Source organism: Auxenochlorella protothecoides, assembly GCF_000733215.1.
Source record: "Auxenochlorella protothecoides strain 0710 unplaced genomic scaffold scaffold82, whole genome shotgun sequence".
Taxonomy (NCBI): domain Eukaryota; kingdom Viridiplantae; phylum Chlorophyta; class Trebouxiophyceae; order Chlorellales; family Chlorellaceae; genus Auxenochlorella; species Auxenochlorella protothecoides.
In genome coordinates, this window is record NW_011934215.1 from 198466 (window position 1) to 224115 (window position 25650).

Sequence of the window (25650 nt, forward strand, 5' to 3'; positions counted from 1 at the left end):
GGCGGCCGGGGTCAGGGGGCGGGTACCACCACGCAGCGCGCAGCGACACCCGCTTCAGAAGCGCTCGCCGTAGTGCAGCAGGACGTGCCACCTCCCCGCGTTGTTGTCGCGCACGCCCTCTACGCGCAGCGCGCCCAGCTTGACCCCGCCCCCCAGGGAAGAGCCGCGCCCCGCGCGGCGGAAGTAGGCGCTGGGGTTGCCGCGCACCTCCTTGGAGGAGCCCAGGTCGGAGCCGGCCTCGGCAAAGGCGTAGAGCGTGCGCCCCAGCACGGGCAAGCGCAGCTCCGCGGCGGCCTCGGCGAAGCGGCGGCACGCCGCCAGCTCGCCCACGTTGTACCCGCGCACGGAGTAGGGGCCGCCCAACAGGAAGGCGTCGTAGGCGGGGAGGTCGCCCAGCGCCGCGCCGGCGCGCCCGTGCAGCACGAGGGAGGCGGGCCCCAGGCGAGCTCGCGGCCAGGGCCGGGTCAGGCCCAGGAAGCGCGTGCAGGCAGCGGTGGCGCGGTTGAAGAAGGGGAACCCCGTGCCGATGCCCAGGCCCTGGTCCACGGTCAGCACGTCGCGCGCCCCCAGCGTGGCGCCGTCGCGCAGGTAGGTGGTGTCCCGCACCAGCGCGGCCTGGGCATACGCCAGGCGGTCGCGCCCGGCGGCCCCCAGCGTGGTGGGCGGGCCGTCGGCCACCACGGCGCCCATGGGCGACACTCGGCCGCCGCGTGCGCAGGGCGCGCCCGTCTCGTCGCGGGTGCCCACCTCCTGGGCCACCAGGCCCAGCGAACCGCGCGAGCCCCGCGTGAACTGCTGCGTCAGCTGCACACGCGCGCCGGCGCGGTCCACCCACACGGGCGGGACCTCCTCCCCGTCGGGGCCTGTGCGCGGTGGGTCGGGTGGGTGGGGGTTGGGGTGGCCGGGCCTTGTCTGGCGCCCGATGCGGGGCTGCACTCCCCTCGATCAGAGCCACCCCTGGCCAACCCTCGTCCCTTCACAACTGCGCACTCCCCCCCCCACTCCTGCAGGCACACCACCCCTGTCGCACCTGGGGTGAAGACGCCGCAGAGCTTGCGCGCGTTGAACACGGTTGCCTGCAGCTTGGTGCGGTTCTCGTCCGACAGACCCCAGATGAAGGGCTTCTGGTACATCAGGCGGTAGGAGATGTCGTCGGAGGGCGCCAGGAAGGACTTGGTGTTGATGGAGGCGGCCACCGTCGCGGCGCGGCCGCCCAGGTTGCGGTTCTCGTACGTGATGGTGCCGCCCGGGACGAGGGACACCAGCGTCGGCCTGTTCTTCTCGTCTGTGCACGTGTAGCGTAGGCGAGCGTGGTTGTTGGGGGTTCGGCGGACGACAGCCTCCCTCTGCCCTGCATGCACTGTCTTTCTGCAAGTGGCCGCAGCCGGTGACAAGCCCTGGTTTGCCTCCACAGCACCCCCAGATCAACAGCTCATCTGATGGGCCACCCCCACCCGCTCGCACCACACCGCATTCCATACCCGCTGCCAGGCCCCACTCCGCCTCCACATCCGCCGTCTGCATAGGCTTCTCCTTGACCATGACGTCCACCTCCACCTGCCCCGGGTTGCGCTCGTTCTGGCGGGGCAGGATCTGCACGTTGTCAAACAGGTCCAGTGCAAACACGTTCTGCAGCGTCTTCCGCCCGTCGGCCAGGTTGTACAGGCGGCCCCTCTATACAGGGAGGATGGAGGGGGGATGGGAGAGGGGTTGGGATTTACGGGAGTGGGGTAGGTGATGGTAGCTAAGACCCTCATCAGTGGAACAGGTCCATGCAGTGCGACTTTGGGACATGGCGAGCAAAAAGGGGAGGCCACTCTTTCCCCCTCACCTCCACGGGGCAGTGCTTGAGGATGAACTTGGCGTCCACCTTGCCGGGCGTCTTCTCAGGCTGCCCCTCGTCATTCATCCAGACCTGGATGTGTGGGACTTAGGGTTGAGGGGCTGAAGAACGAAGGCGGGTTTGTCGAAGCAACACTTCCAACCCAGAGTGGCAGGCCGCCTGACCGTAAATCCCAACGCCAAGCGGACATGTCCTCATTGCTGGCCGTCATCATCAATCATGCCGCTCTTCACGGAGCCACACCACACAGTGCACACGCATCGACCCCTGCAAGGTAAATGCGCTCATTCCTTCTTCCCACCCACTCACCACGTTGATCTTGTTGGCCCGGCCCTCAATCACGTGGGCGGTGATGGACCCGGTGCCCATGCCCGAGAAGTGGGAGATGTAGCACAGGCCGTAGCCGCGCGATTGGTACCACCCCTCGATGCTCGTCTTGATCAGGGCCATGGTGCGCATCGTGAAGGGGGTCTCGTTGGGCAGGGCTGCCAGCTTCTTCTTCAGATCGGCCAGCACTGCAGGTGGGGTTGGATTTGAAGGGGGTAAGATGGCGCCTGGAGCTGCTGGGACCGGGGCCGAGTGGATGCACGCATGCGCGCGGTATTGTCGCGTCTTTACCATCCCGATCGAAGAAGGAGAGGAATTTTGGGATATCACGCCTGGACACAGGCCCGCCACATGGAGCGGCCCTCCATTGCGAGCATCAGGATTCCGGGCACCCTCACCCATCGACAGGGCCGTACGCGGCACCTCCACCCATCACATGCGCACCCTTGCGAGGCAGCACTCTGGCGCCCTCGACCTCAAAGTTACGCATGGGGGGGTAGAACTTTTCCGCAAAGTCAAAGACGACCTGCAGTGGAAGCGTGGAGATGGGTGAGGCATTACATTGAAGAGCAATGGCTAATCTCCGGCCAGACTGGATCCGTCATGAGGAGCATGCCCGGAGCTTACATGCCCGCAGGCCCAGCAGGCAATCATCCCCCTTGTCCAGGTTGGCATCCGCAGGGACCCATCCAGCGTCCGCCACAGGCTTCACGGCCGCCGCCACCACAACTCCCACCCCCCACCTTGAACTTGTTCTTCTTGAGGGGCACCACTCGGGCATTCACGCGCTCAAACAGGCCCGAAGCATAAAGGGCCTTGATGTCCTGCGCCAGCTCCTTGCGCGAGCAGACGAAGCCGGGCTGGCAGTGCAAGCCGGCGAAGAGGTCGGCTTGGGTGGGGATGCCCTCGCCCACGGGCAGGCCCTGCGCCTCCAGCTCGCCGCAAGTAAAAGTGCCGTCGGCGGCGGCCGGCTTGGCAGAAGGCCTGGCCTCCTCCTCTTCTTCTTCCTCATCCTCTGACTCATCCTCTGACTCATCCTCTGACTCGTCGTCGGAGTCGGCGTCAGCCTCGTCGCCGATCTCCTCGCCTGCCGCAATCATGAATGGTGGGAGTCCCACGAGTCATACGGTGCCGTGCCTGACTGGAACCCCCTGCATCTCCACCATCAAGCTCTCAAGGCACCAAAGGCGCTGCCCACCCACGCCCACCCACCCTCGTCTTGATCCTCGGCCACGGCAAAGATCTCGTGCGGCAGACCACCGCCGCCGCCACCGCCGCCGCCGCCGCCGGCACCCCTGCCGTTGCCGTCGCCACCACCGCAGCCCCAGGCGAGGAGGGGGGCGACGACCGGCACGGCTGCCCATAGGAGTGGTTGCTGCAGCAGCGAGGTTGAAGAGGCACTGGGGTCACCCCTCCCCGGCTGCATGGGGGCTCCATCGCCGGATTCCGTCTCCATCCCGGCTCTGGTCTGCAGGTAGCGTCGGGTCCTGGGCCGGCTCTGGGATATGAATGCCGCACGGGTGCTGGTCCTGGCCTGAGGGATCAGGGCGGGGCGCCCACACTGGCCTGCACCCGATGCGCCGGAGGACCTCATCGCCTGGCTCGAAATATGCGATGCATGGGATATGGAGCACCCGGGAGCCGGCATGCTGGTCGGGGGAGCAGATAAGGTTGCAGCCCACACCGGCAAAGCCCCTGGCCCACGAGCGATGCTCGCGGATGGAGAGCGGGGGGAGTGGATCTAATATAGGAATTGTAGTTTGGTATGTAGTCAATGCGTGTGGCAGGGTATGGGGGTCCGGCCTGGGGTTCCGGGGCCTGTCGGGAAGGTCACCATTGTCCACGCTGGCGGCCAGCGCATGGAAGCTTGCTTGCAGCCCCAGTCGACATGATTTATGCGGGGTACAATAATTCATGTTGCACATCAGGCATTATGACAGAGATTGTACCCGTGCCTTCATCACCAGGGTGAAAATGGAACACGGTTTGCTTGGTCCACGACCATGTACCAACTTTGAATAGACTTGTCAGCCTGATGGTACGTCATGGGATCCCCCTTCGGGTATGTGCTTCCCAACACAGGAATGTGACTTTTTGCATCACATTCCTGGACAGATGAGGCGCAATGTATAAGATGGATGGTCATTTCTGCTGAGTTGATCCCTTGATAGCAAAGGATCTCATTGCATTTTTGCTCCATGCTGGCCTCCTCCAGTTCCGCGCGCCAGTTGCGAAATCCGACACATCTGCGAAACATCGCCGCTCGATCAACTTTACACTCAAATTCAACCACTCATTACATCTCCCTAGCCATGGGCAGTTCCTTGGCCTTGCGCCTCCAGCTCAAGGCTGTGCGGAGCCTCTGGCAGGGTGGTCCGGCATGCTCTCGACCGGCGAAGTCCATGCCCCAGCCCTCCCTGATCACCACCCGGGCAGTCCATTCCTCTGTAGACCCTCCGGATGTTAGGAAACTGGCGGCCATGGCACATCTGGACCTGGAGGAAGACCAGGTGCCCATGGGTGAGGGAGAGGGGAAAGAGACCATCACCACCAGGTCATATCTATTCTGAATCCCTGCCTGTCCTGTCCCCCGCCCATCAGGTTGAGGGCCTGACCAAGGAGCTGACCAGCATCGTGGATTGGTTCAGCCAGCTCCAGGCCATCGATGTGGAGGGAGTCCCCCCTGCGCTCCAGGCTGACGTCGACTCTCAGGACTGGCAGAGACCTGACGAGCCTCACACATTTGAGAACAGGTATGGGCACGGCCATGCAGCCGTGATTGTGAAAATTATCAGCAAGTCATATCCTGTCAGAGCCGGCATGGCATGCACGCAATGGCCACCTGGAGGGTGGTCCAGACATCCTCCTGATTGATCAGGGACCCCCCCTTTTGCCTCCTCACAGGGAAAGTCTCGTGTCGCAGTTCCCGGCGACAGAGGGCCCCTTCCTGTCTGTTCCCCGGACTGCACCTGGCACCAGCGAGGGGTGAGCGGCTCTGCACGTGGCAGCGCCACTGCCTGGGGTCATGCAGGGATGTACAGATCAACGGTCACCGGGAGGCAGAGTCAGTGGGGGTGAAGAGAGCAGCCAGTCAGGGTAATGTTTTGTATACTGTGGACCACAGGAGCACACTGTGAGGCAAATCGCGCTGCCGCACAGCTCGAAGGTGGGGTGCCTGGACGGGGTGCGCCATTGCAGACTGTTCGGTTGGGGGACCGAGTGTCTGGGTGCGGGGTACCTACCTTCCAGCAGGTCGTCCTTCCCATGCGACCTTTGCGGAGCCGCCCGGCGGAACACCAGGCCCCTCCTCCCTCCTCCCTCTCGATCGATGCCAGCGCCCTGCCTCGCTCAGCCGCCGATGACGAGGGCGCTGCTGATGCGCCACTGGCCCCCCACGTGGACCATCGTGTACTCGACCTGTGGAATGCACAGAGGGGATGAATTTGGCTCGCCGGCGGCCATTGATTATCGAGCCACGTGTCGTGGCACACAGCGTGCCCATCCCAAAGAATGTCAGGTCGGCAGCCAAACCCTGGCATCCCAGCCCTTCCTTTGCGTCACTCGCCTGGTATGTCGTGCGGTACGAGTCGCCCTTCTTCCCATTGCTGGCCCAGAGGTCGGCGGACTCGTCCACGGTTGCCAGCACCAGGGTGGGTCCGCCGGGGGTGGAGGAGATGCTGTTCACCTGCGTCGCGTGGATGGGGAAGGGAGGGTCGGCGCACTCTGGACCAGCCATTCTCTTGCCACGCGGATTCCCCGTCTCCTGCAAGCTCTGTCGTAAAACATGCTGGAGACTCAGCACGGTGCGCCTTGTCTGGCCTCCACCGGCGACACGTTGGTTTCAAAGGCCACGGGCAAACTTTCGTCCTCTCCCACCCTGCAACCCCCCACCTCCACCCCACCCCTCCCTCACCCACCCTGGATTTGAGAGGCCGGATGTTCCAGAACCAGCCGCTGGCCGCGGCCTCGTCCGCCTCCGCCCGTACCGCCCCCAGGATGGGCTCCGTCAGCACGCTCGCCAGTGCCTGGGTCCGATGGCGGGGGCCCATGGCGTCCGCCTTCGCAGCCTGTGATCGTGGAGGTCAGACGAGGTTCAGGTCTGTGTGTGACTCGGCTTGAGCGAACAGGGATGGCATGGGTCTCCAAGCCTCAGTCATGCTGGCCCTCACCAGCCAGCGCTGTATGAGCGTCTCGGCCTGAGACCGTGCCAGGCTGGGCGCCTCGCGCCGCGGGGCTGGCTGCGGCTCGGCGGCCTCTGGCGCCGCGCCAGACTGGCCCGCAATGGCTGCCTCCTTCCCCGTCGAGCCCTGCCGCCGTTTCCTGCCGCCCTGGGACGCCAGCGTGGCCACCTGGCGGATTGCGGAAGGCTCGCGCTGGGAGGAGGTGAGCTGCCGGGAAGCCAGCATGGAGAGCACGGCCAGCATGCTGGCGCCGAGCACGAGCTGCAGGGCACGCTTGATGAGGGTGGGGCCGCCAGGCGCACTCGACCGCGCCTGCGTGTCGATGAGGGGTGGGGGGTGGGAGCCTTGGTGCACTGCAGGACACACGCCGGGGTGAAACTCAGGGCACCTCCACGACCAGACGGCGTCGAGCACCGAGGGGCGGTCGCCACGCACGCTCAGCACCTGCAGCGCACCTTGTCGAGGGTGCGCTGCACTCCCGGCCCCAGCTGCCCGAGCCTGCCAGGCAGGCCAGACAAGATGGACTGGATGCCGGACAGGAACCTCAGGGATCCGTCCTGGGGAGGGAGGTACGGGGAGGAAAGCGGGTGGGATGGGTGGAGTGCGAGACGCTCGCCCAGCATGTGCAGACCGCCCGCTCGTCTCCAGGCGCTACATGGCCGCGCCGCTGCCCTGCACTCGACGCTGCAAGCCACAGTCCGCGCCCCGCCTCCCATTCGCACAGGGCCACGCACCGCCGACCCCGACAGGGAGGCCTGCACGGCCATGTCGTCAAAGTAGGGGACCAGGGACACGGGCTCGCTCTGCCCAGGCCCCGGCTCCGACCCATCCAGGACCCGGAAGTGCGGAATGGCCTTCAGCTCCAGCCACTGGGCGTGTTAAAGGAGGGGGAGCGGTGTTGCTCTGGGGAGGGGGGGTGCTCGGATTCTGTGCCAGCCGCTCAATGGGAGAGACCCATGTCGGTCGCTAGAAGTCTGCATGGTCAGAGAGCACCCCAGCACCACAGTTCTTATCAGGCAAAGACACCCGGCCCACCTTTTCGACAAAGGCGCAGAGGCCGGGGAGGGGGTCGCCCGGCGCCTGCGCCCGGATCCAGTCCATCACGCCGTCGCGGGAGGGGAAGGCATCGTCCGGCCCCGGCGTCTCCAGCGCCGCCGCGCTGAGGGGTCGGGAAGGAGGTGGGAGTTTTGTGGTGGCGGTCAGTGCACGACCTGAAGCCACGAAGTGCAGCCCTGTATCACCACTGCCACCCAGAGGAAGCCTCTGATCCCATCCAGCCCCACCCCGCCCCCCTGCACCCTCACCCCAGGGTCGCCCCAATTCGCTCGTCCTCCTCCAGGATCTCCAGCGCCGCCTCTGGGGCGCCCAGGAGCACGCGGCAGACCGCCAGGTGGATGGTCGTGTCGCGCTGCTGCACGAATGCCAAGACAGAGGGAATGGGGGGGTGTTGATGGAGCGAGACCACGCGGCGCCTGCGCCAAGAATGGATCCCTGCCACCAGCTGGAGGCCCAGGTGGCTGTGGGAGACGCTGACATGCAGAATCCTCCCCTCCGCCGCCCATCGCTCCGGGGCTCCCGGCGCCCCACCACCAGGAAACTCACCGACTGGATGCTGGCCGCGACGGCGGCGGCGGTGGCCACCAGGCGCGGCCGCCGCCGGGTGAACCCCGTGACGATGCAGGCCAGGACCGCCTCGGTGAGCACGTCGGGGGTGGCCCAGGGGAAGGCCCCCCGGTCCCCCGCCACGCGCTCCCAGTCGGCCACGCCCGCCAGCTCGTCGGCGTTCAGCGCGCCCAGCGCGGCGGCCGCCTCCTCGGGCCCCAGCCGGCCCGCCCCGCCCTCACGCCGTGACAAGGAAAGCGCGCCGCGGGTTGCGCCGGCCTCCAGCAGTGCCGAGCGCAGCGCCGCGACGCTGGACCGGCGGGCGGGGGTGTCCCCCGCGCCGGGGTCGCGCAGCGCCTCCACCAGCGCCGAGGCGCGCAGCGCGCCCAGCGCCGCGGCGATCTCGCGCGCCAGCTCCGGCGCCAGCGGCGCGCCGCGCCCGCCCGCGCCGCGCAGCGCGCCCAGCGCGGCGTCCATCTCTGCGCAGGCCAGGCCGGCCGCGCCGGGCGCGGGCGCGGCGGCGCCGTCGCCAAACCCCGCCACACCCTCTCCCCCGCCGCCGCCGGCCTCCAGCGCGCGCCGCGCGCGGCCGCAGTGCGCCAGGGCCGTGGCCAGCGCCACGTCGCGGCCCCACTCCCGCTCGTCCTCGCGGCTGGCGCCGCGCAGGCCGCGCGCCAGGCTGGCGGGCGCCGCCGCCGCGGCCTCGACCACGAGGTCGTAGGCGCCCACCTGCTGGAGCAGGGCCAGGGCCCCGGGCAGGAGCAGCGGCTCTATGGCGATGTCGGGCGCGAGGGTACGCACGCGGCCGCGCGCGCTCCGCAGGCCCTCCCGCGCCGCGTACAGCAGCTTGTCGCGGCCCAGACGGGCGAGCGGGGAGTAGCCGGCCTCCAGCTCCTCCTCGGCCAGGGCGTCGTGGGCGCGCTGGATGTGGGACTCGCTGCACAGCTCCCGGTTTCCCAGCCCCAGGAGCTGCCGGGGACGTAAGGGGTGGGGCTGGGGGGTGGGGGGAGGGGGGGCCGTCCATGCAAGCTGACCCTGGGGCCGGGCATGGCAATGGCACCCATGACGCAGGCACTGCTTGCAGGTGGACAGCTTGGCATGAAGATCACGGATTCATACCCCAGTGGGGAACTGGCGTGCAGTGCCAACAAGCGCGTGGGGCCAAAAGCAGTGTTGCCAGTCGACATGCAAGGGCAGGGGCCCTGGGCAGCGTGTCTCCGCGCCCCATAACAATGAAGCCGTTGCATGACGCGCTGCACCACCAACCAAAACATTGTGCTCACCTTGGCGTAGTCGATCGGCAGGAGGACTCGATCCTGGTTGCCGTCGGACAGCACGGCCCGGGGAGCCGTTGAGAACCCGCTGCGGGGCCTTCGGGCACGGGGTGCCCTGCCAATCGGGAAATGACCACGGCCATTACTCCTTAGATTGCGTTTGTGCGCTGCATTGTGTGGTACGGCACTGACACGGAAGCAGGCTTCCGTCGGTGCCATGCGGCCCCCACCGGCTCCAGGGACCAGACGTGGTAGAGGTATCTAGACGAATCGCTCACTGCCAATGATCTTGAATGTTTGAAGCTTCATCGCAAAGTTGCTGAGATTGCAGTGGAGGGGGTGGTGGCAGCGGGCGAAGGGCCCAAGGGGCTGGTGAATCGGGGAGCATCTGATCCAAAGATTTCAAAAAAGCATGCCACAAGAGTGGGCAGGACCATCACCGGTGCTTGTGGTGAACAAACATTCATCCCCAGAAAGGTTTTATGAAACAGAATGACGCACCTGATGTCCAACCAAGCACACTTATCTTTCGACTGGCGACAGTGCTTAATGTGATCATGGGAACAGGGGAATGCAGCTGCATTTTACTGCCTTACAATTCCCATGACATGGTACCCAAGCTCGCGAGTACATTCAAGGAATGGTTGTGGGTCCAGGGTATAAGCAGGAGGTGCTCCACGTCCTCAACATACAAAGTGAGAAATCTTTGAGCCTCATTACGTGATGGAATCCGATTCCTCATCCTGTCAATTATTAGCCTTTCGCAACTGCAATGGTGCATCCAGGGGCAGCGCCTCTCCATGCAAACACTGTGGTGATAATCATTGGCATTATGTCAGCAGTACGCAGCTCGATCTCGGTGCATCGCCCACCCTGCACACTCCGCGTGGGAAGGAGTGGGCATGCACGGGCACCCTCATGCCATGCCGATGCCTCGCATCGCGACATCGCACCTTGCCTTCCACGACGACTGGTGCTCCTGAGTGGATCCGCCCTCGTATCGGGCTTCATGTCGACTAGCATCCTACCTGCACACGCGGAAGGAGAAGGTACCCTGGGCTCGGTGATTATGAGAACGGTTGCTCTTCTGCGAATTCCTCCATCACGGCATCCTCGTCCTTTACCTTACAGAGTACAAGGTGTTCTATGGACTAGCATCCCCACCCACGAGCTATGGCGGCTATGGTGGCAATGCAAAGGAGGATGCCAAGTGAGGCAGGGTGGGCGGGTGGCCCAGGGAGCTTACCATTTTCGGACGGTTAGGGGCTGGACGTGACCTGGGGTGGAGTTCTCCGCGTATGGCATTTGCAGTAGGATCTGAGCATCTGACTAGGCTCCTTGGACTATCATGGAACACAGGTACACATTCGAGTACCCGACTAACTGGAAGTCGGAGGTCGTGAATAAAGTGTCCAAGGGCACACAGGGTGTGGACGGCCGGGTGTTCAATGTGAGTATCGCGAGGAGCATGGCAAGGGGTGCTTGATTACCCAGGGCCACACCCTTCCCAGCTTGACTGGTGGTGCACCCCTTCTGGGTGTCTGTGTGGGAGTGTACTGTTTTGCTCTCCTAATCTGCTCATGCATTCATCAAGTGACTCCTCTGCCTCACCATGGCAATGGCTGCTAGCCTGACCACCGTCTGCGTCTCACCCCACACCAGCCGCGGAACAAGCTGGAGCAGGCGTTTGTCGTCACATTTGGTCGGGCGGGGGAAGACAATAAGAGTTTTAAGCTCACAAACATCGAGTCCACCCTGGCCGGGTTTGCCGGCGCCGATTACGATCTCCAGGCAGGCTCTCCTGGTTTGGGCGGGGCAAACAAACTGGGTTGCTTGGAGCAAGCAGGCCTTGTCCCCGAACTCCTTTCCCTGCGCTGACGCTCTGGCATGCCTCAACCCTTGGGCCACTCATGCTGCTGCAGACCTGGAAGTCTCCTGCAGGTTTAATCTAAACACGAGGACTCCACCGCTACTCGTCGCTCCGCGCAGGACGCCCTCACCATGTTGACGGAGAAGCGCGACTCCGAGCACGAAATCGACGGGCAGAAATACTATGATGTGGAGATCGTGTCGCCAGACATCCGTTACCTTATGACCTTCACCGTGAACATGGGCAAGGTGTACGCCTTCCTAGTCAAGTCGCCCACAAAGGCGAGGACTGGGTTGCGGCAGTGCAGATTCCCTGGTTGTGGGTGCTGCGGCGTGAGTCAACCTTGGGGCCAAATCACCGTCCCCAAGCTCAGCGCCCCCTGCTAAAGCCCCACCCTACCACACCCACTCCACCACAGCTGTGGGCGAGGAACGAGGAGTCCCTGCGCCATATCCATCAGTCGTTCAGGACTGTGTAGAGCGACAAGTGAAGGAGTACATGGTCTGAGCTGATGATGGAAACCTGCACACTGTGACAGTGATCTCCTGAAACCTGAGAAACTGCGAGTGAACTTCCAGGACTGGGATTAGGGGTATTGAGATGGGTCATGGGAGTCAGTGCGTTACAAGGTCTCAGTCGAGCGCCAAGTTGGGAGGGGCGTGGTCGCCCGGAGCAGCTGCACCAGGGCTGTGTGAGGAAGGCGCACCGGCGTCCTGACCTGCCTCTCCGCCAGAGTCACTGGTCCCCTTTGAGCGACTGGCTGCCTTGGCCTGCAGATTGGTTTAATGTTGGAGCTGAAAAGGAAATATGGGATGCCATGAGGATTAAACAGTCTAAGGATTCTCTAGATAGTGTGACGTGGAGTGTTAGACCACACACATCCAAACAAAGCCAAGCACCCACCTTCTTCTTTTGACGTTTGGCTCGCCGCTGTGCTGTCCTTTCCTCATCAATCTCTGCTAGTCGTGACACACGCTCCTGCATGGACCAACGTAGAGGATGAATGGTTGGCAAGGGCGCTTTGCAATCCCCCCTGAAGAATGGCTGCCGACCACAGCTGCCTTCAGCAATGTACTCCTCAGACCCCACCCCATCCATCCTACCTGTATCGTGGCCAATTTCTTTGCCTCTTGGAACTCAGCCTCCATGCGTGCTTGCCGTTCCTGCTCCCTTCTCCTCGACTGCAGGGGTTTTTAAGAGAGGGCGGGGGAGGTTGGAAGACTCCAGGAGGCATACCCTGATGAGGGGAGGAGCCTATCCATTCGAGCTTCAACTCACAGCTCTGTACGTGTGGAATTCGCCACTGCCGGCACCGGCATTGCTGCCCATGACGTGGTACACGCGGTCTGGGACATTCTCCACGATGTATCGAAGCTTCTCATCCAAGACCTCCGCCTGCGGATGCGTGGGACCAGCTTATGCAGGGTGTCGGAGGCGCCCAGGCTGGCTTGGCTGGCAGAGACGTCTAACGATCACCACAACGCACCTCCTTCTCTCTTCGTTCTCTTTCTTCAGGAGTAAGTTGCGGTAATAGGGCGAGGGCCTTGGCACTGTCGTTGTTGTACGGCTGGAGCGCCATTGCACGAGGAAGGGTGTATCCAGGCCGCTTGAGCCGTACCCTCGAACTAATTCACAATCAAAAAGACTAATAGCTATGCCCAACTTCCCTCTATCGCGATGCGATGTTGCGACGCATAAGGCAGTCGCACATTCGCGAGCTGCATAGTACGTGGAAGGGTGAGAATTCAACACAAGCGCATGCGGACAGATTCTAGCGTGGGTACCATTGTTTGGTTTTCAATACCATGTTGTCAATTTTCTGTTTCTAGAAGGGATGAACTTTGAGTCAGATTTTAATGATCCGATGAAGCAGTATGGACCCACTCTAGACTGCTGCAGTTGTCTGCCTTCTCACGGCAAGAATGTTCAGAGGGAGAGGAGGATCATTCTTGCATGATGTGGGTCACATGCAAACATGTTTAATGAGTTCTGAGCGGTACGAAACGTATCGAATGGCACGGGGGAAAGTTCTCCACCACGAAACCCACGTCGGGGTCCAACCGAGGACACGTCTCGTCTCCATGCGACCTGGGAGAGAGCTGCGTGAACTCGAACCTGCCCATGGACCATTAGCATGATAAAATGCACGCTTAATATGTGCAATCCCAAATTACACTGGCTGCATACTTGAACATGCTCTGGGAATTACGACACACTCCTAAGGCCATGGCATCGCCTCGTGCATGTCGCTCGCTGGCCATGGTGCTCGGCATGCTCATTGCATGCGTCCACGCGCAGGGACCGTCCTCTTACAATTGCCGCATGGCGGGCGAGGCAGCAAATTCGGCGTGTGGCCTGCCGTATGCTCTGAGCAACTTTCAAGGTGCGCGACGTATGTCTTCGGAGTGGAGGGTGCGTCCCATGACTCCGAGCAGGCACGTGACAGGCACACAGGCGTATGGGCTCCTTGCAAGCACGCATCCTCTACCATCCCGCAGGCAATTTCGCATGCGACAGCGAAGTTCTCGTTGGGAGACCCAAAGACATCGGGGAGCTACAGACACTCGTGGAGTCCTTTCCAAAAGTGAAGGTGCGGCCTCGGTGGAGTGCTGCCCTCGGTCGTCATAAATTCGAACATGGCCATGACCGTGTCGGCTCGATCCGGCGCACCCTCAATCCTTCTACGCATGACCACCCACGCAGGCCAATGGAGTGGGGGGGTCCTGGTGGAAGCAGAACTTCTGCGCCGGAAATGACTCCCAGAGCATCAACATTGTGATGACCGAGCTGCAAACCACCCTAGATAGGTGCGAGGGGTCGATGTCGGCCGGCGCTCAAGGGATCCGGGATGGAGCAACCAATCCCGATCGTTCATCGACACTCATGATACAGTACGGCTTTTTCCATCCGACATTTCCTTCCGTCCACATAGAACGAATATTAAATTTTCAGGCGCACCGCCATCCCCCCCGCAATGCAGCATCCTGTCGCCGCCCAACCCAGAGCAGTGGAGGGGCGCCAAACCCCCCTCGACCTTTCCCATCCAGGTGGATGAGCAGTCGCGCACTGTCACAGGTACAGCCGAGCGTGTGTTGGGAAAGGGTGAATACTTGATCGCTCAGCGGTCCTTGCTGATTGTGGGGTCCATTTGAAGCTCGGAAGCTGCATTGCACCAGTTCTGCTAAAGGGGTGCTGATCAGAGGTCGGGGATACTGTCCCCTCAGTCCCAAGACAGTACACGAGTCGCTGTTCACATGCTTGTCTACCCTGCATTTCCCCCCCTTCAAATTCGCATACACATGCGCCATCCTGCAGTGGCTGCCGGCGTGCCTCAGCGAGTGCTGCTGGACTACCTCTCCGAGTACCGGCATGGCACCCAGCCCGCGGGCTGGACGCTCCCCGCCTTCTCCTGGTTTATCGACCAGACCATTGGCGGCGCGGTGGCGACTGCGACGCACGGCTCCTCCATGCGCTATGGCAGCCTCAGCAGCCAGGCAAGTTTGGGGGGGGGGGGACTCTGAGACGACAGTGTTGAGGCAATGGCACCCATTGTGATCGGATTGTAGCATGGCATGTAGAGCACGCCGCCTTGTGTCTGCCGGCATGCCCGACGAGGACTGCCGTCAGATGTTCCTCATTTCTGCTCATTCACTGCATCATCAGTGCACCAAGCCAGGCCGCGCCTCCCCCTCCTGCAGGTCGTGGAGATCGCCGCTGTGCTGGCCAACGGCACCCTGGCCACTTTCAGCGCAGCTTCCGACCCCCACCTGTTCAAGGCGTTTGGCGTGAGTGCGGGGCGCCTGGGCATCATCGTCAAGCTCAAGATGACCATCATCCCCCAGCAGGCCATCTCACGCTCCAAGCAGGTAGAGGGGGGACAAGGCATCTTCACCATGGCAAAATGTGTGCGGGAAGGGGCCCCTTGGTCTGGATGGGAATATGATCTAGACCTGGAGTTTGGCAGGTGCTCCCGCATGCAGGCTGGCAGAGGGTGTGTCGTTCACCTTCCAGCCTCCAATCCAACCTGACCCCTTCCACTCCCACCCACGCCCACAGGACCTGACGCTGGCCCGCTTTGCGGACCAGGTCACCGCCACGCAGGAGGCCTACAAGGCGGCCAAGGCCGCAAAGGATAACCTGGCTGTCCAGAAGGCCCTCTTCTCGGTACACGAGACCCAGGCGCTGTGGCTGGTGGAGCGCGACACGCTCTGGCGCGTCGACTACCAGCACCTGTTCAAGGAGCCGGAAGAAGTGCTGGAGAATCTCAACTTCTCCATGGACCCCACCATGCACTCCTTCTCCGGGCCCAACGACCAGACCGTGTTTGCCCAGGCCACCAAGGCGCCGCTGCGGGCCAACGCGGCCATGACCACCAACCCCGCCTACTGGGGGGTGGTGTACAGCGCGGGCGCGCAGACCTACGTCCGCCCGGGCACGTTCGAGACGCGCAAGTACGTAGAAGGGGGTGTGGTGGTTCTTGAGGGGTTGGGTGGGGGTGGGTTCAAGATCAGGAAGTGGCGTGGCAATCCCTCATTGAGTGAGGTGAGGGAACAGTGCATGTGTCATGTCTTCCCATGTCATCCCGATGCCCTGGGCTTGATCCTTGGGGCGGGTGTCCTCCATGCAGCCAAGTGGCCCGCAGTTCTCAACAGCAGTTTGTCTGCCCTCTGCACCCCCATCTCAAGACCCCACAAATCCCGGGAAACACCCCAACCTTGCAGGGCATACATGTCGGTGACGGAGGCAACCACGCGCATCAGCACCACCCTGGCCCCCTATATCCAGATGGAAGTGGCCATCCCCCTGGAGATCGCGGGCACCTGCCTCAAGGAGGTCAACAAGGTCGTGTATGGGCGGGGCAGCCAGGTGAGCCGGGACTTCAGGAACCCGGCACTGATCCGGTTCGTGTCGGGGGAGCCCTTCTACCTCTCGCCCACGCACGGCGGGCCACGGATGTATGTCAACATCGAGGTGGGTGGCGAGCCTGCCTGGGCGTGAGGGTTGGGAGTCCTGGTCTTCCGAGGGAGGGGAGGAGGCGGGGCCTCGATACCTTCCTCCCAATCGTTCTGGGGGGGACGCTCCATGTGCTGCCGAAGCTCTGATTTGGAATGCACGGTTGGCGAGCCGCACCTGAGGGGCAACACTCACGCATGCCTTCCCGCCGGGACCTGCTGAGCGTCACCCTTCCCCAATGACCCCTACCTCGTCCCTTCAGGACTGGCTCACACTGTCTGGCACGCCAAACAAGGGCTACGACCAGGTCCTGAAGACCTTCAGGTGAGAGTGTATGGAGCAAAGGTCTTGCCCTGTTGCAGTCGTCAAAACGGCTGATCCTTGGTGGGCTGACTTTGTTGCCGTGTGCATGGCCAGCTACCAGCCCTGGCAGCCTCGTGATAGCTCCAGCCTGCTCGTGATACAGGGGCGCATACAGCCCCTGAGTCGCCCGTAAGACTTCCATCTCTGCCCACTTCACGCAACACCTTCCCATCTATAGGGGACCCAAGTGCCAAGGGCGCCTGCACTGGGGCAAGGGCGGCTGGCCCGAGTACGCCTCCTGCTTCGACGGCGCGACAGAGTACCCCGACTCCTGGTGCCACTTTGGCTGCGCCGTGCAGGTGCGCTGTGTGACGCGCAGAGGGGGGCGCCGGGTCACCCCTGGGCCGGAACACATCCAGGAACTGGCGTGGGTGTTCTCCAGCTCCTCACCCCACGCACCACAATGCAGACCCTGGACCCCTACGCCAAGTTTGAGGGTGTCGGCGCGGACCGGACGGCAGTGTGGACGTGGAACGCGACCCGCAACGGCACCGTCGTGCCCTTTGACACATGCTGCACCGACACCGGCTTCTCCCCGGAGTGCACCTGTGCCTCCCGCACCGACTGCCACGCATGAGTCGGGGGATGCATCGAACCTAGCACTTGTTCTTTGACACTGCTCTACTGTTCCCATTACTTGACAACCAGGTCCTACTCTCTCGTCCGCCCGCACCCACAGAACTGGCTTTCATACGGCAACCCCGCTGCTATCGTGACTCAGCACATCCTGACCACATCCTCTTGGAAAAGCCACATCTCTCACTGATGACAGACACCAGCAGGGGCCGGCAGCAATGTGTTCAGCAGCACCCCCCGCATCAATAGCAGCCCTGGGAAGACTACTACAGGGAGGACAGCCGGCATTGGACCTCCCCGGCCTCAAAGCTCGCCGGCGTCGGCCACCAGGACGGGCTCCACGGGCTTGTCCCCACGCGACGTCCTGGTTCCCTCAATCTTCTTCACCACATCGTACCCATCGATGACTGCGAGAGATGGCAGAGAGAGGCTTCAGTGGCTGGGACTGGGCTTGCAAGACTCCGCGAGCAATGGGCAGCCTGCCACGCCCTCAATGTTCCATCACCAACAAACCTCACCCACCCTCGCCAAAGACGACGTGGCGGCCGTCCAGCCACGGGGTCAGGGCGGTGGTGATGAAGAACTGGGAGCCGTTGGTGTTGGGTCCAGCATTGGCCATGGACAGGAGCCCCACCTTGGTGTGCTTGAACTTGAAGTTCTCGTCCTGAATGTTTGAGGGGGGAGAGGCCGGTCGGGGCCCGGCCATGGAGCGAGGATGTCCTGCGGCTCACAGCAGGTGGAGCACACTGTATCATGATTTCGTCAACCGACCCACAACTTGACTCACGGGGAAGGTGCGGCCATAGATGCTCTTCCCGCCAGTGCCGTTCTGGTTGGTGAAGTCGCCCCCCTGCATGGGGTGTCGGGAAGGGCCCACTTATAGCAGGCAACTAAACGGGGCCCTGGCTGCATCGCCATGTCCAAACCCCTACCAGGCGCCTAATGTCGGGGAAGCAGATCCACGGCCTTTATTGATGCACCCCTCCAAGGGACCGTCACTGCCACACCTCAACAAATTCTCCCCCTTCCTCAAACCTGGATCATGAAGTCCGGGATGACGCGGTGGAAGGGTGAGCCCTTGTAGGTCAGCTCCCCTTTGCCCACGGCCAGGGTCCTGAAGTTCTCGGCCGTCTTTGGCACATCATCGCCGTACAGTCCGATGGTGATGCGGCCCTCGGGCTTCCCGCCGATGGTGATGTCAAAGTAGACGGTCTTGGTGACCGGGCCCCGGTCGCCGGCTCCGGCGGCAACCTGAGTCAGCACGCGACGGGAGGCATGCAGTCCACGGGCAGGGGCACCCCAGGTGTGAGCCTGCGGCGAGAGTTTGAGGAGAGGGTGAGAGGGCGTAGGGTGGGACCCCGAGGACAGATGGAACGGTGCAGGTGGATGAAGCGACGTCGGGATTCAGGAACATAATGCCTGGATGGGTACTTGACATTTGCCAACAGGGCCCTGATGGGGACCAGTGCCCCAAGCAAGGTAGGATTCCTGTTCCTGTCAGCGGCGGGAGCTTCTTTCCATTCTCCATGCCCGCTCACAGGCAGCACATGGCTGTGGTACAGGCCCATCGATCACCTCCACAAACCAATGCCATTGCAACGCATCACCTCCAGGGGCTTGAAAGCGCTGCCGCCGATGGGGCGAGGAGCCTGTCGCTGCAGGCTGGCGCACTGCAACGTGGTCGGGGTGGGAGGGTTGAGGCCCTGCATGCTCATGCCGGTCACAGCTGCATACCCCCTTCAGCACAGCGGGGCCTGCTCCCAACATACCTTCTGAATCTGCTGCACACGCGCGCAGCGCAGAGCGGTAGACTACGGTGCATTTTAAGAGATGTGAATCATGTGAGCGACATGGATGCAACCCAAATCAGTGCTGCCCAACCAGCGGATCCCTGCATCACCGACCCCTGCACGCAAGTGCACACTCACCGTGGTGCTCGTGATAGCACGCATTGCTCCTAGTTTCAAGGCAATGAGGAATGGGCGAATACAGATCGAGCGTTCTTTCGGTGGAGTCCGGAGAGCTTGGGTGGTTATGCTCGCAGGTCCCGGCGGATGATAAGGCTCGATCGGGCGCGCGCAGAAACAGAGGTGCAGTGCTGCCACCTCCGCACGGGGACCTGAGATCTCGTACCCTACCCACATTGAGAACAGATCCCGGTGCTGCACAGGGGAAACTCGTTTAAGTGCTCGGGACCCAGGGCGATCCTATAGACTGTTCCGCCGGACCATCGCGAGCCGTGGACGTGAGCGGCCAGGGTGCCGTGAGGAGATTTGAGTAGCTGTTGGCGATACAAAAAGCTGTGATCCTGTACAATAAACACGCAGCAAGATGTCGAGCGTTACCCTCGCGCTCATTCTGGAAAAGGCGAGTCCCCTGCCCCCACGATCACTTCCCCCAAAACGTGCATGCTTGATGTGTCCTTCGAGATTGACATCCAGTTCCCACCCACCCTGCAGATGGGGTCTCGGGATAAAGACTTCAGGTGCATGCTGGAATTCAGTCGCGGTTCTCGGATTGATGGATGTGAAGGGAGGGGGAGGAGGAGATCTCAACATGCACACGGAGCTGCATGGGTGGTGAACTATGCGGGTTGATAGCTAGCATGCCCTCCATTGCCTCAAAGGTACATGGCGGCCTCGGACCTTGCAACGGAGCTGGCCAAGGAGGGATTCAGATTTGAGAGCCCCTCAATGGAGGTCAGGGTCACAGAGGCGATCCTTCGCCAGCTGGAGGACCCTTCCGGGGACGTATCCGCCCTGGCCCTGAAGTGGTAGGCAGGGTGGTTGGGTGGAGTGGCGTGCCCAGCTCGCTGAGCATTCCAAGGCAGGACACGCCAGCCTCACAGAGCTTGCTCCGGGTGCAGACTGCTCCGCCAGCCATGCTGCCTGCACCCACAATTCTGTAGCCTGGGCCTCATCTCTGGACGGATTGGCAACGCCTGCCTCAAGACGGTCCTGGAGAAGCTCATGGCCCAGATGGTGGCCGGGAAGCAGCCTGGCTCCGACGATGCTGCCCTGGGCCTGAAGACCTTCATCCAGGAGACGCCGGCGAGCGTGGCCGACGAAGTGGCTGTGCAGCTGGTCCCCCAGCTCTCTGCGGCAATGAACGGTCAGGTGTGTGCCTGAGCGGCGAGGGAGGTGGTGGTCTTCTGGCGCTTGCCTGGACACGTGGAGTGCGACTGCGATGCGACTGCCTCATCCCCGCGGTCCGCCTCGCAGGAGAGTGCGGCCCGAAACAACGCCGTGGATGTGCTGTTGGAGCTGACGACGCGCTTTCCAGCCAGCATCCCCGACCCGAGTAGCCTGAAGAACCAGTTGCTGATGCAGCTGCCGGTTTTCAAGAAGCGAGCCGTGCAGTGCCTGGGTGCGTGCCTGGGGCAATGCCGGGGAGGATGGTGGGCCTGCAGTGTCTGACATGTTGCTGGGATGGTTCGAGCCAGGCCCCTGCACTCCCGCATGCCCTGCACCCAGGGATGGCTCACCCACGCCCAGCCCACACCCATCATGCAATCACTCTTTCTGCCGTCCTCGCAGCCCAGCTCGCGGTTTCGCTGAGTCAGTCGGACCTGGATGAGCTGGCGGCCAGCCTGTATGTGGGGGGGGGAAAGGCCGCAGCCACGGCCCTGCTCCACCTCCAGGCTCTGGCAGCAGTATGGTGGGCTGGGCCCTTGGAACAAAGGAGGGCGATAACCAGCTGAAGATGTACCCTGCTGCTGCTTGCACATGCATTTCACTGTGCCCCTCCTGAGGTATGCACCTTCCCCCCTTCACTCCCTCACCAAACTGCAGCAACACGATCGGCTGGAGGTTTGGCCGGCATGCATCACACATTATTGATTTTGCCTTGGAGCAGTTGGATGGGGCCGGGGAGGAGGAGGAAGAGCGCCTGGAGCAGAGCCTGCATGTGAGTCCTTGCTCCAGGGTGGCGGGTGATTGCTGTCCAGGTCCTGACCAAGGCTGAGTGATGTGAGTGTGCATTGAAGAATCTCACATGGCATCCGACACTGTGCCGCCCACCAAGCAACCCAGGTGGTGCTGACCGCAATGAGGAGGCTTGCACCCAGGTCAACCCCTCTCCCACCCCCCTGCAATGCACCCCATGCTGCAGACCCTGGAGGCCGTGGTACTGCAGTGCAGCGGCGATGCCAAGCCTGCCGCTGCAGCCATCCTCCAAGCGACCCTGAAGTTCATCAGGCAAGGGAGTTGTTGTGAGGGTTTTTGTTAGGCGAGGATCGTGGAAGTAGGGTGGCAATCTCCTGATGTCAAGAAGCACTGCACAATGCACCCGGCCCAGGTACGACCCCAACTATGATGAGGAAGACAGCGGCGGGGAGGACGGGGACGGCCCCTCCGCGCCCTCGGACGACGAGGACGACGACGGGTGAGTCGTGGAGTGGGTGCGCACTCTCATCAAACAGATCGTGACCGCACGGCGGCCAGTGCCCCTCCAAGTCTCCTGAACTGGCCTTGCGAGGGTGCCTGATGTCCTTTTTCCCCCTTTCCATGCTAGCCTGAGTGAGGACGAGTTCTCCGACGACGAGGACGTGAGCTGGAAGGTGCGGTGCGCGGCGGCGCGGCTGGCAGGCTCCGCGACCCTCAAGCTGCTTGCCCCCCCCGAGCAGGTGGGTGGATGGCATGAGGGCTGCGTGGGGACAGGATGGGCCCTGCGAGGCGATTCGGTGGATGAGGGGGCCGGCTCAGCACGATCGCACTCTTCCGCGGACTGCTGTGTCACGCATGCCGGCACGGTGCACCCCACACCGCATCTGAAACCTGTGGGGGCCTTGAGAGGGGTCTGCGCACCTAGCACAAGCCCCTCCTCATGCTGGCGCCCACCAACCCGCACAGCTCTATGCCACCCTGGCTGGGCCGCTGGTATCCCGGTTCAAGGAGCGGGAGGCGGTGGTGAAGTCTGACGTACTGGCAGCCTACATTCAACTACTCCAGCAGGTTGCAGGAACTGGGAACTGGAAAGGGGGAAGATAGGATCGCTGGCGTGATGAGAGAGGCGATGTGGTGCAGTGCCAGGCTCCTGACCAGCACCGGCATGTGTCATGTAAGGGTCCTTTGACATCCGCCGACTACCCAGGGCCCTGCCTCCCCTTTCAGGTAAAGGCCCAGGCCAGCTCTGGGGACACAGCTTCCCAGCAGCTGCTGCAGCGGGACCTGCCCTCCGTGGTTAAGGCGCTGGCCCGCGAGCTCGGCGCCGGCGGCAAGTCAGCCAAGGTTAAGGTACGGCGGAGTTGGTGGACTGGCTCGTGTGTCGGCCTGGTTTCCCTTTTGGGGAGGTTCCTGGTGCGCATGCGCGCGCTGCATGGGCCTGGCTCACATGGACAGGATGTTGGTGCTTTGCCTGCCTGACTGAGAGAATGGTTGAATGCGGGGATTCTGGTGGCTTTGTTGGTGGGACAGCAGGCTTGATGGTGCAGGGTTGAGTGGACGACTGCAAAAGAGATGGGCTGGAAGCTCCGCCGACTTCGCTATTCTGCCTGCTCCCTGCAACCCTTCGCACCCTCAGCCATGCTTTCCTCCCCGCACAGGGCGACGTCTTTGGGGTGCTGCAGGAGCTGGCACGAGTGGACCCCTCGACGGTGGGCGCGCAGCTGCCCGCCGTCCTCGCCGGCGTCACCACAGCCCTCGCTGTGAGTCCGACTGATGTGGAGAGAGCGGCGGGGCTGGGGAGCGGGGGGATTCCGGCACACGCCCATCGACTGCCCGTGACGGTCTGAGCGTGACGGAGCGTGGCACCATGCGCAGCTGCACTCACGCCTCAAATGCTCGCCCTCGGACCTTAACAGAGTTGAATCCTTCCGGTTTCACCCCCTCCCTTGCTTGCAACTTGGTCTGCCACATGACATACCCCTCCGGACCTCCCCCCCACCAGGACACCTCGGCCGCGTCGGCGTCGCTGAAGCTGGCGGCCCTGCAGTTCCTCACGGCGGCGCTGACCGAGGCGCGGGGCGTGAACGCGGCGGCCCTGCTCCCCGCCCTCCCCTCGGTCCTCCAAGCCACCCTGGACCGTTACTACAAGGTGGCGGCCGCCGCGCTGCGCGCCGTGGCGGCCGCCGCGCCGGCGCTGGCTGGCGAGGCGCCCGCCGGTGCCGGAGACGATAAGCATGACCCCGCGTCGCCGCCCGCGCCTGCGCTCGCCGACGCCGCGACGGCGGTGCTGGCGCGGCTGCGACCCGTGGATCTGGACCAGGAGGTGAAGGAGGGGGCCATCGCGGCCGCGGCCGCCCTGCTGGCGGCGCTGGGCGACGCGCTGGGCCTGGAGACGCAGGCGGTGGGGGAGCTGACGCGCGAGTTCGCTGCCATGCCCAAGGCCCGCACCTCCAAGCGCGCCAAGCTGTCCGGCGGCGGCGCGGAGGTTGGCGCGGCGGGCGGGGGCGCCGCCGGCCCCAGCGCGGAGGTGCGGGAGGTGGGTTTCTTGGGAGGAGGTTGGGCGGTACAAGCGCCGCAGGAGGTGTCGCACGGCCACACACTGGTCTACACTCCAAATGCCCCCCTTCAACCCGAGCGCACAGATGCTGGAGCTGCTGCTGGAGAGGGTGCACGGCGAGTCCACGGCCACCGCTGCCATCAGGGCCTTTGAGCAGGTCGCCCTTTCTTCCCGCCCCCTCAACCTGACCCCTGGTGCGTTGGAGGAGATGGTGCCGCACCCCCAGACCACCAACAGCCGTGCCGCAAGTGCAGAGGGCTGGGCGGGATGGCCAATTGGCTGGCCTGTTCAGGCCGATGCTCGGTCCCCCCATGCCCTGGTCGTGCATGTGGAGCCACCCATCCCTCAAACACTCCTTGGTCCATCTGCCAGTGCTGGAGAAGCTGGTGCGGGACCTCACTCAGCTCCTGAAAAAGTCAAGCCGCTCGCTGCGCCTGGCGGCCCTGAGGACCCTGAAGGTGTGTGTGGGGAAGTGCCTGGTTCTTGGGATGGCATTCTTTGGTGCAAGCTCCTGCTGGGCCCTGGTGTTGCTGGCAGAGTCCGCGGCCGCCCAGACAAGTCCACCTTCGCATGCAGGCGCTGGTCGCACGGGAGGGGGCCTCGCTGCCGGCCGACGTGCTCGCCGGGGTCGTGGCGGAGGCCGGCACTCAGCTGAGCGAGGCGGAGCTGATGCACGCGGGGCTGGCGCTGCAGCTGGCCGTGGTGGCTCTGGAGAGCCAGCCCGAGGCCGCGCTGGAGGCAGCCCGCTCAAAGGTACGAGGGATGAGGGGAGGAGGGCGGGGCCCATGGGGGGCTGACCGCGGGGATGTGCGGTGCCCAGGAAGGACACATCGCGTGTGAAGGCCAGCCCTACTTTGGCAATACTTGCAATCAGCGCACTGACCCACCCCCTCTGATGAACTCATTGCCTCTCTGTACTCGTATCCAGGTGCTCCCGGGGGCCCTCACCCTGGCGGCCTCCCCCCTGCTCCAGCCCTCGGTGCTGACGGCGCTCCAGTCCTTCTTCGCCCGCCTGGCGCTGGCCAGCGGCGACGCGGCCGCCTTTGCGGAGCTGCGCGAGTCGTTGATGCAGAAGGGGCTGACGGCGGCCGGCGCCGCCCTGGGCGGGCACCTCGCGCTGGCGCGCTGCGTCGCAGCGCTGTGCGCGCTGTGTGCCACCGAGGACGAGCGGGTGCAGGGCACGCTGCAGCACCTGCTGCACACTCTGCAGGTGGGGGGTGTCGGGATGGCTGGCTCTGGGAGTGGTGAATGTCATTGGCGTACTCTTGTCGCTGGGCCCGTTCTTACACCCCTCTGGATAGGGTTTCTTCACATAGGTTTATCTACTGCCCGAACATATGTGGACGGCAATGCCCCAGTGAGATGTAGCTCGAAGATCGCCGCCCACCCACCGACCCACCCCCTCCAATCCCTTGCAGGGTGGCAAGAGCGAGGCGGCGGCGAGGCGCCTCGCGCTGGGCGTGCTGGGCGAGATCGGGCGGGGCAGGGACCTGGGGCAGCTGCCACAAGTGCACGAGGCCCTCCTCTCCGCTCTGTCCGCCGAGGACGTGGCGGACGCCGCTGCCACGGCGCTGGGAGGTGCGCGAGCCCTGGAGGGAGGCAGGGGGAGGGGACGGGTGTGCCTGGGTTTCCAGGAGCGCGCCAGTCCCGTGCCGCCCTCTGCCATCGTCCTGTTCGCACCTGCTCACATCTCCCTCCCCCCTCCTGCTGGCCCCCCGCCCACGGACCCGCCCCCGCTCACCGCCCCACCCCACCCTCGTACAGGCGCGACCTCTGGCGCGCTGGGCGCGCGGCTGGACCCGCTGCTGGGCCTGGTCAGGGACGCCGCGGCCACGCCGCGCCTGCAGTACCAGCTGTTCAGGGCGCTGGCGGAGGTACTGCACTCAGAGGCCGCCGAGGAGCTGACCCCCGCCCAGCGCCAGTCCGTCCTGGACCTGATCCTGGCGGCGGTCGCGGAGGAGAGGGAGGAGAGCAACGCGGTGCTGGCAGGTGGGGGAGGGGGTGAAGCAGGGTTGGGACGGTGCGTGCTCAGGGAGTGCTACGGGGGCGAGATGTGGCTGGGCAGTCGCTGCGCAGACTTCACACAGGGCACCTGTTGGCACGAGTGGGGAGTTGGGGTGTCAAGCCAGCAAATGAGATGCTCCTGTGCCTTATTCATAGCGCGCGTGCCATCCCTGCCTTCACTGTCCGCATCGTTGCTGACTCCTGCCCGCCCCCCCC

The 25650-nt window shown here is 63.6% G+C and overlaps 8 protein-coding genes across 8 annotated transcripts in view; 4 read left to right on the forward strand and 4 right to left on the reverse strand.

Annotated features, from left to right (window-relative positions):
* Positions 1–54: 54 nt before the first annotated feature.
* F751_6147 (Protein TOC75, chloroplastic) lies at positions 55–3818 on the reverse strand (the record flags this gene model as incomplete). The annotated part of the gene is made up of 8 exons (XM_011399781.1): positions 55–863; positions 1031–1285; positions 1482–1674; positions 1832–1915; positions 2153–2358; positions 2615–2696; positions 2914–3154; positions 3805–3818. The coding sequence occupies 8 exons, from the start codon at positions 3816–3818 to the stop codon at positions 55–57; spliced, it is 1884 nt and encodes a 627-aa protein (XP_011398083.1).
* A 658-nt stretch (positions 3819–4476) lies between these two features.
* On the reverse strand, positions 4477–4659 carry F751_6148 (hypothetical protein; the record flags this gene model as incomplete). Its single annotated transcript, XM_011399782.1, has 1 exon — positions 4477–4659. The coding sequence occupies one exon, from the start codon at positions 4657–4659 to the stop codon at positions 4477–4479; it is 183 nt and encodes a 60-aa protein (XP_011398084.1).
* F751_6149 (Aspartyl/glutamyl-tRNA(Asn/Gln) amidotransferase subunit C) lies at positions 4573–5159 on the forward strand (the record flags this gene model as incomplete). Its single annotated transcript, XM_011399783.1, has 3 exons — positions 4573–4680; positions 4772–4923; positions 5075–5159. The coding sequence occupies 3 exons, from the start codon at positions 4573–4575 to the stop codon at positions 5157–5159; spliced, it is 345 nt and encodes a 114-aa protein (XP_011398085.1).
* Positions 5160–5518: 359 nt separating this feature from the next.
* On the reverse strand, positions 5519–9017 carry F751_6150 (hypothetical protein; the record flags this gene model as incomplete). The annotated part of the gene is made up of 10 exons (XM_011399784.1): positions 5519–5587; positions 6088–6237; positions 6340–6663; positions 6807–6908; positions 7074–7220; positions 7387–7510; positions 7656–7762; positions 7954–8124; positions 8683–8922; positions 8988–9017. 10 exons carry the CDS (start codon positions 9015–9017, stop codon positions 5519–5521), a joined length of 1464 nt encoding a protein of 487 aa, XP_011398086.1.
* An 850-nt stretch (positions 9018–9867) lies between these two features.
* Positions 9868–11575, forward strand: F751_6151 (Thylakoid lumenal 19 kDa protein, chloroplastic; the record flags this gene model as incomplete). The annotated part of the gene is made up of 5 exons (XM_011399785.1): positions 9868–9922; positions 10359–10437; positions 10587–10677; positions 11217–11360; positions 11516–11575. 5 exons carry the CDS (start codon positions 9868–9870, stop codon positions 11573–11575), a joined length of 429 nt encoding a protein of 142 aa, XP_011398087.1.
* A 1748-nt stretch (positions 11576–13323) lies between these two features.
* F751_6152 (hypothetical protein) lies at positions 13324–16990 on the forward strand (the record flags this gene model as incomplete). The annotated part of the gene is made up of 11 exons (XM_011399786.1): positions 13324–13480; positions 13596–13687; positions 13801–13904; positions 14078–14172; positions 14413–14537; positions 14796–14963; positions 15154–15548; positions 15819–16068; positions 16313–16374; positions 16592–16712; positions 16823–16990. The coding sequence occupies 11 exons, from the start codon at positions 13324–13326 to the stop codon at positions 16988–16990; spliced, it is 1737 nt and encodes a 578-aa protein (XP_011398088.1).
* Positions 16991–17292: 302 nt separating this feature from the next.
* F751_6153 (Peptidyl-prolyl cis-trans isomerase B) lies at positions 17293–18941 on the reverse strand (the record flags this gene model as incomplete). The annotated part of the gene is made up of 6 exons (XM_011399787.1): positions 17293–17396; positions 17512–17653; positions 17777–17839; positions 18025–18300; positions 18597–18659; positions 18918–18941. The coding sequence occupies 6 exons, from the start codon at positions 18939–18941 to the stop codon at positions 17293–17295; spliced, it is 672 nt and encodes a 223-aa protein (XP_011398089.1).
* Positions 18942–19619: 678 nt separating this feature from the next.
* The window catches only part of F751_6154 (Cullin-associated NEDD8-dissociated protein 1), a gene marked incomplete at both ends in the record, with an annotated part of 12910 nt that continues 6879 nt past the window's right edge, over positions 19620–25650 (forward strand). Inside the window, 18 exons of the mRNA XM_011399788.1 lie at positions 19620–19762; positions 19898–20105; positions 20211–20355; positions 20526–20646; positions 20781–20895; positions 21100–21176; positions 21286–21372; positions 21508–21613; positions 21840–21941; positions 22101–22223; positions 22532–22633; positions 22876–23339; positions 23509–23624; positions 23803–23888; positions 24007–24183; positions 24359–24640; positions 24849–25008; positions 25195–25419. Of these exons, the coding sequence (XP_011398090.1) occupies positions 19620–19762; positions 19898–20105; positions 20211–20355; positions 20526–20646; positions 20781–20895; positions 21100–21176; positions 21286–21372; positions 21508–21613; positions 21840–21941; positions 22101–22223; positions 22532–22633; positions 22876–23339; positions 23509–23624; positions 23803–23888; positions 24007–24183; positions 24359–24640; positions 24849–25008; positions 25195–25419 (2839 nt within the window). The remainder of the gene's footprint in view (positions 19763–19897; positions 20106–20210; positions 20356–20525; positions 20647–20780; positions 20896–21099; positions 21177–21285; positions 21373–21507; positions 21614–21839; positions 21942–22100; positions 22224–22531; positions 22634–22875; positions 23340–23508; positions 23625–23802; positions 23889–24006; positions 24184–24358; positions 24641–24848; positions 25009–25194; positions 25420–25650) is intronic.